The 15,230-nt window shown below is 39.9% G+C and overlaps 1 protein-coding gene across 4 annotated transcripts in view; it reads right to left on the bottom strand.

Moving 5' to 3' along the window:
* KIF13B (kinesin family member 13B) overlaps positions 1–15,230 on the bottom strand; it is a 190,946-nt gene that overhangs the window by 20,100 nt on the left and 155,616 nt on the right. For all 4 annotated transcript variants that reach the window (XM_057547830.1, XM_057547831.1, XM_057547832.1 and 1 more), the window contains exon 37: positions 9,768–9,901. In XM_057547830.1, the coding sequence (XP_057403813.1) occupies positions 9,768–9,901 (134 nt within the window). The remainder of the gene's footprint in view (positions 1–9,767; positions 9,902–15,230) is intronic.

The raw sequence follows: 15,230 nt of genomic DNA, 5'->3' as shown, positions 1-15,230 counted from the left end.
ACCCAGCTAGGTGGTCACAGAGCACCGAGCTGTGCTCCCCGAGCTCTACAGCAGGTTCCCACTAGCTAGCTATTTTACGCATGGTAGTGTATGTAAGTCAATCCTAAATTACTTTATCACAATTAATTTGACCTGTTTCTTTTTACTTTAAATGTGGCTACTAGAGAATTCTAAATGACACATGTGGCTCATAGTTATTTTCATCAGACAGCAGTGGTGCTGAGCTGATGCATATAAAACCCCTGGCACACCAAGCACTCAGTACATTTTTAAAGTACCATGGTAATCCAATCATTGGGATTTCGGGTGTTGTCTTCCAAGGTATTTCTAGGTAGACTTACTATACGCACATTTTTAAACAATCAACAATTCCACCTGATGTAAGTGAAACATGGGGCAGGTGCCTACTATATTCTAAAGGTTGTGCCAGGAGCTAGGGATACAATGTGTGCAACACCAGACGTACACAGGGCCCTTCTTACTCCTCAGAAATGGGCACTCAAGGTCCACTATCTGATATTCCTATTTAATTCAATTACATGAAACAACTAAAAGGCCCACTTCTTCTATCAACAAGTAAATTGTTTTATCCGTTGGTAAAAGTGAATAAGCCCATACAAACAGACTTTTTATTTCACTCTATCATATATGTGTTAGTTCAACTTACTTGAGGCCCTAGATACAGAAAATTTTAAATACTAATATTTCTGAAGTTGTCAGGAAAGAGACTTTTCCTTATTTTTTAGGGTTTAGCTAGTTTACTTTTTAAACTTCTGCATAATTAAAATTTATTTAAGTATTTATGTGAAAAAGATTTCCATTTTTCAAAACGAGGATGTAATATTCACTCCATCCACTTAGTTTCTCAAGCATCCATGAAGGATGAAGGATGTTTACTTGAAACATAGAATGGCTGTCAATCTAAAAACTTAAAAACAGGGTCTAAATCTAGACTGTCCCCACCTCGGTGTGCCCTGTAAGCTAAGAATGGTTTTTACATTTTGAAGTTGTTGAAATAAATGAATACCTTGTGACATGTAAAAATTATATGAAATTCAAATTTCAGGGTTATAAATAAAGTTTTATTGGAACAAAACCAGACCCAATGTTTGGACCAGAACTACAGCTAGTTTTGACAGACACTGTTTGGCCTGCAAAGCCTAAAATGATACTATCTGGCTCCTTACCAAAAAAGGTTCCAACCTCAGGTCTCCAGAATCATACATAAGTATAAAAGGCCCATTTCTGAAAAACGACTGGCAGACTGAGTCCATCAACTCCTATCCTGCCTCAGAAACTATCTTCTTTTCATTATTTTTCAGATCAACTACTAACCCTGATTCTGAAGACAACCTGTCAACTTAGTGTCTCTAAGTATGTCAATATCCATACATTTCTGGGGCAAAGATAGACGGTAAGATGTTATGATTTTGGAAAAGAAAACAGAGATAAGAGTCTCATTTCGTAAAGCAGTAAGAATGCCTAGTGGCCCAATGGTTAAGAATCCGTCTGCCAATGCAGGGGACACGGGTTCGAGCCCTGGTCCAGGAAGATCCCACATGCCGCGGAGCAACTAAGCCCGGGCGCCACAACTACTGAGCCTGCACTCTACAGCCCGCGTGCCACAACTGCTGAAGCCCGCGCACCACAACTACCGAAGCCTGCGCGCCTAGAGCCCGTGCTCCGCAACAAGAGAAGCCACTGCAGTGAGAAGCTCGAGCACCGCAACAAAGAGCAGCCCCCGCTCACCGCAACTAGAGAAAGCCCAGGCACAGCCAAAAATAAAAATAAATAAAATAAATAAATTAAAAGAAAAAAAAAAAGAAGAAGAATGCCTAAGAATACATCCCCAAAGCAACTGAACAGAAATCACTTGCCTTGGGTGAATTCTTGGGTTTTTTTGGCCACGCCGCGTGGCATGCGGGATCTTAGTTTCTCGACCAAGGATCAAACCCGTGCTCCCTGCATTGGGAGCGTGGAGTCTGAATCACTGGACCACCAGGGAAGTCCTACTTTGAATTTTTTTAAAAAGTCTGTACTCCAGAAGGGCTGTGCAAACTTACCTTTGTTAACTCAAGAAAAAGCAATATAGCATACCATATCCAAATATAAACTACAGGGGGAAATAACCTTTAAAAATAACCAGAATAATTAAGGAAAACTCAAGGCTAGGAAGCAAAGTATAGATACCTTTTCTTATTTTAGTTAGTTAAGATGATGAACCCTTAAGACACCAGGATAGGCATTTATATGGCTTGTTTCATCAGAGGAGCCCAAGTAGGAAGAGCCTAAAACTGCATCTTCGTGCACAAGGCAAGAACCAGTAGCTGTGTTTGTTTCTCCCCGTTTTATACATGGAGGAATCACTGACATGAAAGCTGGAAGAACTAGCCAAGCATCTTTTCAACTAGGCCAGAGATGCGCAGGGCACTGCTTTCTCTACTCAAGGCCCTGTCCATCTTCCACACTGGAAGCTGTGTTGAAACTGGAGACAAACATCCCTGAAGTCGACAAGGCAGCCATAAGCAAAGCGCAGGACACTGAAGAGGGGCAGACGGTAAAACAAAGATAGGCCGGAAATGCGGCTGTGTTTCTGATGGTGGAAATTGAATGTGAGCGTTGACTCTTTAATTCCTCAAATGAACCAGAGACGCCATTTGGGGTACCGAAGTTTGAAGTACATAAACAGCTTCATCTGAACACAATCTTCTAGATATATGAAAAAAGCTATTATGCCACATTAATTCAATCTAACTAATTGGAGAGCAGGAAGTGCTTTCAATTATTGTATGTGCTGTCTGAGAAACACACTTGAATATGAGTACAGATTTCATTAATTGCAGTTCATTATTTTCCAGATTAGTTACTAAACTTGCATCAGAAGGTCAAAGACAGCAATTTTGTCAGCTGCCACCTCTTTCAGTGCTGTATCTTTTGCATTTCTGGAACTCAGACAGAAATTGATTACAAACAAAAACAAATCTCCATAAAAATGACAAACATAAGTCTTTACGAATATGTTCAAGCCAAATGATTTTGTAAAATATAAGAACCTTTGTTTTTAAAGACTTTCTTAAAATCTTTATTTTCTTTCTTTAAATTTTTCTATTCCTCAGAATAAACTGTTAACTTCTATCTTACAAGAAAAGATCCATGAATCTTTTCAGATGCTGAAATATGCCCCCCAAAATAACAGAATCTTGATCTGAGAACCTGCTGATTCCAAAGAACAAGTTAATAAACATTCATCTTTTCATTAGATTTTCACTGTGGTTGTGTGTTTGTATCTTTGCATGAGGGAGGGAATTGAACATTCTTGTTTGAAAATGTCAAGGACACTCTGATTAAAAGTACTTTTTTGATAATAATCATTCCTTCATTACACAACTTCTGCCTCTCTTCCACCTAATCTAGCAAAGAAAAGAGGAAGAATGACTGGTAGAAACAGGATCTATTCCATTCCCCGGTTCTTAATGGGAATACTTTGATATTTGCAAAATCTTACTTTTACAAAATAGAAGTGACAGAAAGCCTTGGGGCTTTTTTTAGAGAGTGCCCTGCTATCTGTAAATCACTGTACTCATTTACGGTTGTTACCATTCTCTTCGTTAACTTCATTTCTGTTGTTCTGTGCCTTTCATACTGCTGCTTTCCTGGAACCACCCTTACACAATTCTTCCCTGCCTTTGGTGTTGATATCCCCTGAATGCTTATACAGTCAGCTCTCTCAGTCATTGTTTGGTCAAGCTATAAATAACTCCTTTAATCCTTCCTCATAAATCATTTCTGATGTTATTCTCTGAAATAATTCCAGTTGGTCAACAAATGTCTAGTAGTAACAGAGCCAGCACTAAGTGCAATGATCTAAGTGTTGTCTCATGATGCTGGAGAGAACCCAGGTGTGGTGTTTAGGTGGGTTGCTGTGAGTGTCTTTGTTACTGTGACTCTTCCAGAGAAGGAGTTTAAGTCTCCAAATTAACTTGGGACAGAAACAGAAAAAGGAAGAAGCTCTGAGATCTTTCATCACAGTCAGGTAGGAAATGGAGAGGGCAATGGCTTTGAAAACGATGAAAAGAGAAAGCTGGGTGGGGACGGAAATGAGAGTGTGCCTGTCTTACTCTACAGTCTGCTGGGTCACCATGTACTGTCTCTGCTGATGCATTTGGGGGTTTCTGTTTAGCTTGTTGTGCCGTCTCACATGAGAAATCCTAAGCAGGGTTACTATCTATTTTTTGTCTCTAAGTTTTATGCAATGTTAATATCAATATTTATCCCTTCCTGTACTGTAGAAGTGATCCAGATTCCTTTTAGGCATGTGCACTCATTTCTATTTTTCTGGGTTCTATCTTTGATGTCATTCTAAAACCTATATAAGTTTTTTAGTCTGGTATTGATTATTTAATGACTATTTATGTAGGCCATTGAAATTAGTGTGCTAACAAGGCACTAGTAGCCAATTAAAACCAGAATCAAAACAGAGAGCAAGCTTTGGGGTATTCGTGTACTTCTCTACGCTGCACTGGATACCTCACAGAGCTATGGCTATGCCAGGCAGCGGGCAGAGTGGTCTAGGAACATTCATCAGCATGAATTTTGTCCTAGGCTTTCTGGACTGGTGATACAGAGGAAGGCATGGTGTCCCTCCATTTCTGTAATGCATCTAACAAAGTCTCCCATAATCTCTTTGCTAGAGAGAGGGGGAAACGTGGGCTGGAGATGGCAGTTACTGAATATGCAGAGCTGAAGTGTGACGCTCTGTCACTCTGTAACTTGGGGAGTGATCTCGTCACCTATGACAGAGTTCTCTCTCACGCCCTAATGTTCCATATTTTGTTTGTGACTCAAATGCAGACTGTGCCCTTCAAAGTTTGCAGATGATAGTTAGGACAGAAGTATTTTTTAAATAATTGTTCAAAAAATATCTTGCTACCCTAGGAATGTTGAAACAAAATCAAGATGAAAAATTTTCTAAATGAATCTAAAGATCCTTATTTAAGTATTTTTATACTTCAACTAAACAACATAATAGTAAAAAGAGAAGTGCACTGACAAGAGTGTAAGCAAATAAACAAGCAAACAAAAAAGGGGAACGTTAACTGACCAGAGCACAATGAACTAGAAATACTTGCCTTTAAAAAAAGTGCAATCATATGCCACTTTGGTAGAAGTACGTTATTCAAAAGAGGACAGTGACAGTTGCACTATTTTCAAGCATAGGGGTTACAGTATCACTTCTGGGCTCCCCACTTTAAGCAAAACCCTGGCAAGACAACGGAAGAATGATGAGGCATTTATTATAAGAGATACAGTTGACTAATCTTCAGCTATTAGGTCTGGAGAAAGCCTAAAGGAGCACAGAACCTTTAACTCCTGGGCAATAGCAGAAAAAAGCAGAGGTAAAGACTGGGTAGAAATAAACCAACCTTCTTCCTGGAAGACTCGGAGGTTCCACAAGGAGGGAAAAAAGTAAGAACCTCAACTTTCAGGTATCAAATCTGATTTCCAAGTGAATAGGATGCCATTAGAGTGAAGATTACTATAAAAAATTGGGAAACACTAAAACAAATCTAGCCAATATAGCATTGCTCTTGTTGCTGTTATTTTGAAATTCCATTGATGCTAAAGTGTCCTAATTCCAAGGATGAAACATCATCTAGGTGATAGCAATTTAAAGCGTATTTCAAGTGGTCCTAGTAAGGGAAACCTCTATATTGATACTGTCATTTTAAATTATAATTTACTTCTCTTAAAGCTTTAGCAGAGATAGTAAAAATGAGAACACAAGCATCTTTGATCAACTAAGTCCAAAATGATAAGCTCAAGCTTTTCCCTCCTTTAAGAACAGTTCTTTAGTGGAACTTGCATTAATCTAGGAAAGAAACTTCATAAATATGCCTCGATATCTCAAATCCCCACTCAGATGTGATTCTCTCACCTCCGAAGTATAACCACAGTCCTTTACACCACTCGATGACACTTGGTACATTCAAACTACCTAATATTACAAGCTGTAAAAATGTCAATGGTCAACCAACATATATTTTCCATTGACTATGCCCCTACCCCGAAGAATTACATTCTAGAGTGGAGATAACCAATAAGCATATAAACATAACAATAACTCCCAATGAAAAGATTAAATATGGGAATACACTGTAATATGTATGGTAGAGGCTGTTGTTTTAGTTTGGTTGGTTCAGGCCACTCTAAACTCAAACGTATTTGCTTACAGTGGTCTTTCTTGATCATGATATTAGCAGACCAGTCTACTAGAGACCTAGTAGCCATGCAAAGACTTTGGGAGAGAGCAGGCCAAGTAGAAGGAAAAGCAAGTGCAAAAACTCTTGAGACCAAAAGGAGCTTCATGGTTCATGTGACAAACAACAACAACAAAAAGGCCAATATGGCTTAGCATGGTGAACAAAGAGTAAAATGAAGGGAATAGGGACTTCCCTGGTGGTGCAGTGGTTAAGAATCCACCTGCCAATGCAGGGGACACGGGTTCAAGCCCTGGTCCGGGAAGATCCCACATGTCGTGGAGCAACTAAGCCCGTTCGCCACAACTACTGAGCCTGTGCTCTACAGCCCGTTCGTCACAACTACTGAAGCCCACGTGCCACAACTACTGAAGCCTGTGCACCTAGAGCCTGTGCTCCGCAACAAGAGAAGCCACCGCAATGAGAAGCCCACGCACTGCAACGAAGAGTAGCCCCCGCTCACTGCAACTAGAGAAAGCCCGCGCGCAGCAACTAAGACCCAACACAGCCAAAAATAAATAAATTTTTAAAAAAATAGATAAAAATAAAAAAATAAAATAAAGGGAATAAAGATTAAAAGTCACGGGGCTAGATCACATAGGACACTGTAAACCACAGTAAGGAATAGATTTTATTCAAAGAGAAGCAGTGGAAGGTTTCAAGTCATGAACTCATGTAAGGCCTTGGGAGCTCACTCTGGCTTCTCTGTGAATGACAAGACTTTGTGAGGCAAAAAGCGTCAGTTAGACCAATTGATAGGCTGCTGCATAGTCAAGGCAAGAGACGATGGCATGGATGAGTGATGAGAAATGGAGATGGCGAGAAGTCACCGGATTGAAAGTGGTACCCACAAAATTTTACTGATGGACTATTTATGAGGTGAAGCAACTAGGTGGACATTTGTGCTATACACGCTGAGATGGGCATGTATTTTGTAAGTATTTTGTGTGCTGGGAGTAGACGGACTTGGGAGCTGAAACCAGGAGTAATGCTTTGAACTTGTAAAATGTGAATGTCTAATGGATTTGTAAGTGGAAAAGCTGAACAGGAGGTGAGCTCCACGAGGCCAGAACTCAGGGGCAAAGCCTGGGCTGGAGATAGAAATGTGAGCATCGTCAATGCATAAAGAGTTAAAAGCCACAGAGCTGGATGAGATTACCTGGGAGGGAGCTCTGGAACACCTGAGTATCAGCGGCTTGATGGAATAAAGGGTCCCAGAAAAGGCACCTGAGAAAGACTGAGCAGTCAACAGAAGGGAAGCCAGGCAAAGAGCTCAGCACTAAAGCCCAGAGACAAAAATGTTTCCTGCACGATTGTCAAGTCAGATGAGGACTGAGAAGTGCAGGCAAGATGGAGCTCTGGTGACCTTGAGAAACGGTCCTTCAAGGGAGCGGGGATTTCACCAACCAAAGGGAACAGTTCAGCTCCACCACCGAGCATCTTTGTTAAGGCTGCTTTTGTATTGACTTTCTCATTTATTTATGAACTATGCAGCATGTGGGGCCACTTTTTGTAACACCTTTGCTCATATATGCTCAAAAAAAGTAAACTGAATGAACAAATATTACTTAAGATATCTTCAAAATATTTCAAGATTACCTCTCTTAAACTTGACATTACAAATTGCGATTATCCACCAATTACTAGATTTCTTTCTAAACCACTGCTGTTCCTCTCATATCCAGAGGACTCAATCACTCACTGGCAAAACAGTAAAAGAACTTCTTATGGTAGCAGGTGATTTGACTTGCTACGTCAAAAGCTTAAAGTAGCTTATAATTGTAACAATGGTAGTCTGATTCAATGACTTCTAATACCATTCCAATTTCCTTTAACTTACGTAACTCTGTCTTCACCAAACAGCAATTGAAAAACAGTGGATATCAAAATTTAGGGCTTCCCTGGTGGCCCAGTGGTTAAGAATCCGCCTGCCAATGCAGGGGACACGGGTTTGAGCCCTGGTCTGGGAGGATCCCACATGCCGCGGAGCAACTAAGCCCGTGAGCCACAACTACTGAGCCTGTACGTCTGGAGCCTGTGCTCCGCAACGGGAGAGGCCGCGACAGTGAGAGGCCCGCGCACCACGATGAAGAGTGGCCCCCGCTCGCCACAACTGGAGAAAGCCCTAGCATAGAAACGAGGACCCAACACAGCCAAAAATAAGTAAATAAATAAATTTATAAAAAACGAAAAAAACTTTAATGTGAATAAGAATCACCTTGGGTGCTTATAAATGCAGATTATTAGATGCCCCAAGGTGAGGTATGAGTTATACTTTTTTAAGGTCGGGCTGTATTTTTTTTAAAGTTACCTTCTTAAAAAGCTACCATGGAAATTCTGGCACAAACAGTAAATGAATCATACTTTGTGAAACAACGATGTAGCAGTTTAGAACAGAATAATGTATGCTATAACGAACCCTTGGCAAAATCTTTTTTGCCTACCCTCACCCCCACCAAACATTAGACTTGCTATTTCTTTTAAGCTCTCGCCATCTCAGATTCATTTTGATAATTGTCAAGCACCCGTTAGTGCCCGGTTAAATTTAAACATTTCCAAAAATCTTGATGTTTAATTTTTTTCATACAATATGTGTGCATCTATGCTGATATATATGCTCATATAATCCTAGATTGAAAAAACTATGTATCTGCACAGCAACCTTACAAAACTAATACCATCCCCCTTGAATATGCACTCATAAACTTAGAAAAGTCTTTTAAATAGTTAAGGTCTCAGGCAAGGACTCACCTACATTTCTGCAACTTGAATGTTTAAGTGAATGTGGAGAAGCTGATGTCAAAAGACCTATTTCAACAACTGAACTTGCACTGTATGTGTTTTTGAATGAGTATAAATAAATCCTCATTTATCATTTTCTGCTGAATTCACACCTATATGAGGCTAAAAATTGCATTTCCAACAGGCTTCCCATGCACCATCACACAAGAGCAACTTCCTGATTATTTGGAAAACCCTTTAACATCTTCTCTAAAACTTCTTCTAAGGCCAGGTAGAGAGTTTTAATAAAAAGGGGAAATAAGTGATCACTTTTAATTTTTCAGTGAAAGAACACGTAAACCACAGTAGAGGAAAAAAGAGGTTGAGCAGCAAGGACAGGAATGATGTAAAACTGTGTGAAATAAGAAACGAAATCAAGAATTAAAAATAGAATTACATTTTCTGTTTGGCAATACGCAAACAACACTAAGTGCACTTCATAAATTTCACTACTGTTGCTCTAAGTGATATGACCATAAATCACATTAGTAGCGTACTTGGCATTTTTTAAAAGCAAAAAGGATTGAGAGCGTCAATGCGTTTAAACAGCTCTGTTGCCTCCGACGAGAGTGGAAGAGAAATTATCAGAGCTTTTACCAGGTCTGGAAGCCCTGCGCTGCCGCCCCTGGTGCTGCCGCCCTCTCCTTCCGGCTTCAGCGCGGCGCAGAGCATCACTGCGCCAGCCACCTATTAGGAGCGCGTGCACTGTTGCTTTCGTGACGCTTTTACCTGATGTGTGAGGGGAGATGGCTGCTTGCCCCTCTTCTCGTCGCGGACGGGGAAGAGAGACTTCAGCAGCTTCGGCATCTGCGGCACGAAGGATCTTACTGGACTCAAGTAGGAGGCTGCCAGGTTACTGAGTCCTGCCAAAAAAATATTGAAAGGAAAAGAGATAAGGCAAAAACAATTACAGAGACATCTTCCTTACTGTAAATTGGCCACATATGCTTTGTAAGCAAATCTAACAATATAAATCAAAAAACGTATCCTTAAAAAAATTAATATTAAAAAACATGCTCTTATTATAGTTACCCTCAAACACAATGGTGTTTCCTTTTCCAATTAAATAGCAGCAATTGGGGTACTTCTAAAATGCTCTAATGTCCATCATTCCTATTAAATCCGAAGGGTAATCCAACCCCGGGCCTTGTCACTAACTGGTCAAGTACTATTGGGTTGGCCAAAAAGTGCCTTCGGTTTTTAAGTAAAAATAAAAGACACATTTTTCATTTTCACCAAGAACTTTATCAAACAATGCATTCACCCTTTCGTTCCCCTACCTTCTGCCATTTTCCAGGCAACTTCATAATTCCATCTTCCCAAAACTTTTTTTTTTTATTTATTTTTGGCTGCGTTGGGTCTTTGTTGCTACGCGTGGGCTTTTCTCTAGTTGCAGAGAGCAGAGGCTACTCTTCGTTGCGGTGCACGGGCTTCTCATTGCGGGGGCTTCTCTTGTTGCAGAGCACGGTCTCTAGGCGCGTGGGCTTCAGTAGTTGTGGCTCTCAGGCTCTACAGCGCAGGCTCAGTAGTTGTAGCACACGGGCTTAGTTGCTCCGCGGCATGTGAGATCTTCCTGGACCAGGGCTCGAACCCGTGTTCGCTGCATTGGCAGGCGGATTCTTAACCACTGCGCCACCAGGGAAGCCCCCAAAACTTTTATCTTTTTAAGCAAAGAACTGTTCAAGATGCCTTTTACATTCTTCCAGGGAACTGAAATTTTTTCCATTAAGAGAATTTTGTAAAGACCGAAATAAATGGAAATCCAAAGGTGCAACGTCTGGTGAATACAGCAAATGAATCAGAACTTCCCAGCCAAGCTGTAACAGTTTTTGCCTGGTCATCAGAGAAACATGCAGTTTTGCGTTATCCTGAAGGAGGATTTTGCATTTACTGTTGATTAATTCTGATGCTTTTCATCGAGTGCTGCTTTCAGTTGGTCTAACTGGGAGCAGTATTTGTTAGAATTAATCGTTTGGTTTTCTGGAAGGAGCTCATAATAGAGGACTCCCTTCCAATCCCACCATATACACAACATCACCTTCTCTGGATGAAAACCAGCCTTTGGTGTGTTTGGCGGTGGTTTATTTCACTTGCCCCACAATCTCTTCTGTGCCACATTATTGTACAGTATCCACTTTTCTTCACCTGTCACAATTTGTTTTAAAAACAGAACGTTTTCACTACTTTTATGTAGAGAATCACATGCGGAAATATAGTCAAGAAGGGTTTTTTTCCCGCTTAACTTACGTGGAACCCAAACATCAAAGCGATTAACATAACCAAGCTGATGCGAATGACTTTCAACCTTGATTTGGATATTTTGAGTATGTCGGCTATCTCCCGCGTGGTATAACGTTGATTGTCCTCAATTAATGTCTCGATCTGATCGCTGTCAACTTCAACTGGTCTACCCGACCACGGAGCATCGTCCAGCAAGGATTCTCCAGCACAAAACTTCGCAAACCACTTTTGACATGTTCGATCAGTCACAGCACCTTCTCCATACACTGCACAAATCTGTTTTTGCGTTTCAGTTGCGTTTTTACCTTTCTTGAAATAATAAAGCATAATATGTCGAAAATGTTGCTTTTTTTCTTCCATCTTCAGTATTAAAATGACTGTACAATAATTCACCAATTTTGATAAGTCTTTTTTTAAATGCACGCTGATATGACAGCTGTCACAATACAATCTAACAAAATTGTTTCGAATGAAGTTAAAGACAACTAACTGCTACTACAGCCACCTTACAGAAAAAAAACCAAATGAACCTTTTGGCCAACCCAATAACTTCTGCCCTAGAATAAAATGGGGCTTTTCATTTTTAAATCACATAGCCAATGACACACTCGAATAGCTCTCCATCCAGACTTTAACCTCTTTAAAGTCAGGGACCATATCTTATTCAACTTTAATTTTTCATGCTGTTTACTGAATGAAGATGATGAAACTGACCTTTCAGGAAGACAGTGGTGTTTGAGGTGTTTTCACAAGAGAGGGACAAGTGCCCTGAACCAACCCGGTTCTTACCTGCTCTTAATTACCAAAGGCTGGGGTCAGACGTGCAGATAACGCCTATGATATTAGGAGACTTACTAACGCTTTATTCTTTATAATTCTTTATCCTTAGTGAATAAAACTAAGTTTTCAAGAAAAACTAATCCAAGTCATATGTGACTTAAAAATTGTACCCTAATTAACACTTTAAAAAGAAGAAGCCAGTCAACTTGAGGCATCTGTATATGAGGCTGCCTGAAGAGAAGCACATGACCATCCCCACCTCTACTCCATGCTGGACCAAGACGATGCAAGTTCATTGGCAATACAGATGGTGCACGGACCTGTACGGTTAAGGTTTTACCTTTTCCATAACGGACTATTAACTCTAAGTAAACTATGAAAAGTTACAGAAGGATATTTTGTAATCATGAGCTCAATCATTAAAAAAATACAGCAAAGAGAAAGCTATTTGCCAAGAGATATGTCAAAAGCAAAAATAGGGATGAGAGAAACAAAAAAGAGGAGACAAGGGAATTCCCTGGTGGTCCAGTGGTTAGGACTCCATGCTTTCACTGCTAAGGGCCCCGGGTTCAATCCCTGGTCAGGGAACTAGGATCCTGCAAGCCTCACGGCATGGCCACCAAAAAAAAAAAAAAAAAAGAGGAGACAAACAAACAAAAAGTTTAAGATGAATAAAGAGCTAGAAGATATAATCATCTAAATGCTAAGAAAAAAAAATTAGGAATAATCTAAAGTTTTACATGCAGTTAAACTAACATTCTAGAGTGAGGATGACCTCTAATTAAATAAATATCTAGCCAATAATCAACTAAAGGCTGCATCTATCACAGAAAGAGAGATAATCAGACATGATGTGTCTCCTAAGGGAAGTACATAAAACTACCCATTCATTTACCCTACCTTCCGTCCCTCCCTCAAATTAGCCTGAATCTGACCAAGGCTGTAGATCTCACCACCAATTTACAGGAAATACACGGGACAGAGAATCATGTTTAAATAACCTGGTGAGGATGTCACCAGTAAAAATAAAAATGTACAGCGTCTGTGTACAAAACCTGGTCTCTTCAACAAATACAATGCAACAGGGAAAAAAGATGAAGAGGAGCATATAGACGAAACAGACTTAAGACACGTATCAACTAATCACAATGTGTGAACCTTACTTGGATTTTCATTCAAAATAACTAAGAGATATGCTTGATCCAATTGGGGAAGTCTCAACACTGACTAGATGTTTAATGATATTTTGGAATTATTTTTCATTTTTCTTAGGAATGAAATGTTACTGTGGGTATTACGTTAGAAATACATGTACAGGGCTTCCCTGGTGGCGCAGTGGTTGAGAATCCGCCTGCCAATGCAGGGGACACGGGTTCGAGCCCTGGTCTGGGAAGATCCCACATGCCGCGGAGCAGCTGGGCCCGTGAGCCACAATTGCTGAGCCTGCGCGTCTGGAGCCTGTGCTCCGCAGCAGGAGAGGCCGCGATAGTGAGAGGCCCGCGCACCGCGATGAAGAGTGGCCCCCGCTTGCCGCAACTAGAGAAAGCCCTCGCACAGAAACGAAGACCCAACACAGCCAAAAATAAATTAATTAATTAAAAAAAAAAATTAAAAAAAAAAAAAAAAAAGAAATACATGTACAAATATTTACAGATGAGGTAAGATCTGAGATTTGCTTCAAAGTCATTCTGGGAGGGTGTGGGGACGTAGTGGGAGCACAGATAAGTAAGCCTGGTGACGCACTGATCGTCCTGAAACCAGCATGGGGCACTCGAGGGCACATCATGATGCTCTTGCTACTTTGTGTGTCTGATATTTTCCACAGTAAAAGGATTCTTCAAAGGGAGAGCAAAATAAAAACTTCAACATACAAAAGAAACAGTCTGTCACTAAAAAAAAAAGATGATTGCTAAAAGCACTAATGATGGACATATAGCCACTAAAAAAGAAACCAAACTCAGAAGCGTGGAATGAGGAGCAGGAAGCAATGATGAGCGGAGCAAAGTGGTAAATACGTAGATCAAGTAAACACTGATTAGAATTTTTTTCTTTAATTTACAGAATTTTAAAACAAGGTAGTAGCCTATGACCAAGTAATTTCACCCTAGGTATCTACTCAACAGAAATGTTACAAAAAGACCTATACAAGAACGAGCTTTAGTCACAGTAGCCAAAAACTGGAAACCAACCAAATGTCCATAAACAGGAGAACTGGTTAAAAACTGATAAATTCCACTGAGATAGTGAAATATCTCTCAGCAATAAAAAAGAATAAATTACTGATACATGCAACGGTATGGGTGACTTGAACAGATACGCTGAGCAAAAGAAGCCCAACACAAAAAGAGCACATACTATATGATTCCATTTAAATGAAACCGCAGAACGGGCAAAACTAATCTGAAATCAGAACACTTATGGAGTGTGGGGAGTAACCGCTGTCATATAAATCTTCTACAGCTCGACTGGGGTATAAGTTACACGAGTAAATAAATTTGTCAAAACTCATTAAATATGACGCATAGTCTAGAAAAAGGCAGTCAGAAAAAGACCAGGAGATTGGTCATGATGCTGGAGTTAGCAGGTAAGAAGTTTAAAAGCAGTTTTTATACACAGGTCCAAGGATGTAAAAAAGGATATGGTCTTAACAAATATACAGGTAGGAAAGAAATATCAGCAGAGAAATTAAAACTATTAAAAAAAGAAGCAAAAAGATATTCTAGAACTAAAAAGAATAACTGAAATTTAAAAATTCTTGGATGTGCTTAACAAAAGACTAGAAATGGCAGTAGAAATTATCCAATCAGAAGAAACAAGAATAAGATAAAAAGATGAAAAATTAAAATCCAAATAGAATAGAGCTTCTGTGACCCATAGGGCAATATTAAGCAATATAGCATGTGTGCAATTAGATTCTCAGAAGGAGTAGAGAGAAAAGGGCAGGGGAAAAATGTAATTAACTAATAGCTGAACATTTCCCAAAATTGTTGGAAAAATCTCAATGTATAGACCCAAGAACATCGGTGAAACCCAAGCAAGATAAACACTAAGAAAACTATACCTAAGCACATCACTGCCCAACTTGCTAAGAAGAAAAATAAAGAGAAAAATTGGAAAGCAAACAACATACACAAAGATATGCTACATGTAGTGGGAAAGTGACACAAATGA

The sequence above is a fragment of the Balaenoptera acutorostrata genome, chromosome 6, assembly GCF_949987535.1.
Source record: "Balaenoptera acutorostrata chromosome 6, mBalAcu1.1, whole genome shotgun sequence".
Lineage (NCBI taxonomy): Eukaryota > Metazoa > Chordata > Mammalia > Artiodactyla > Balaenopteridae > Balaenoptera > Balaenoptera acutorostrata.
The sequence above is the reverse complement of the archived record's forward strand: the minus strand, read 5'-3'. Positions and strand labels throughout refer to the sequence as shown.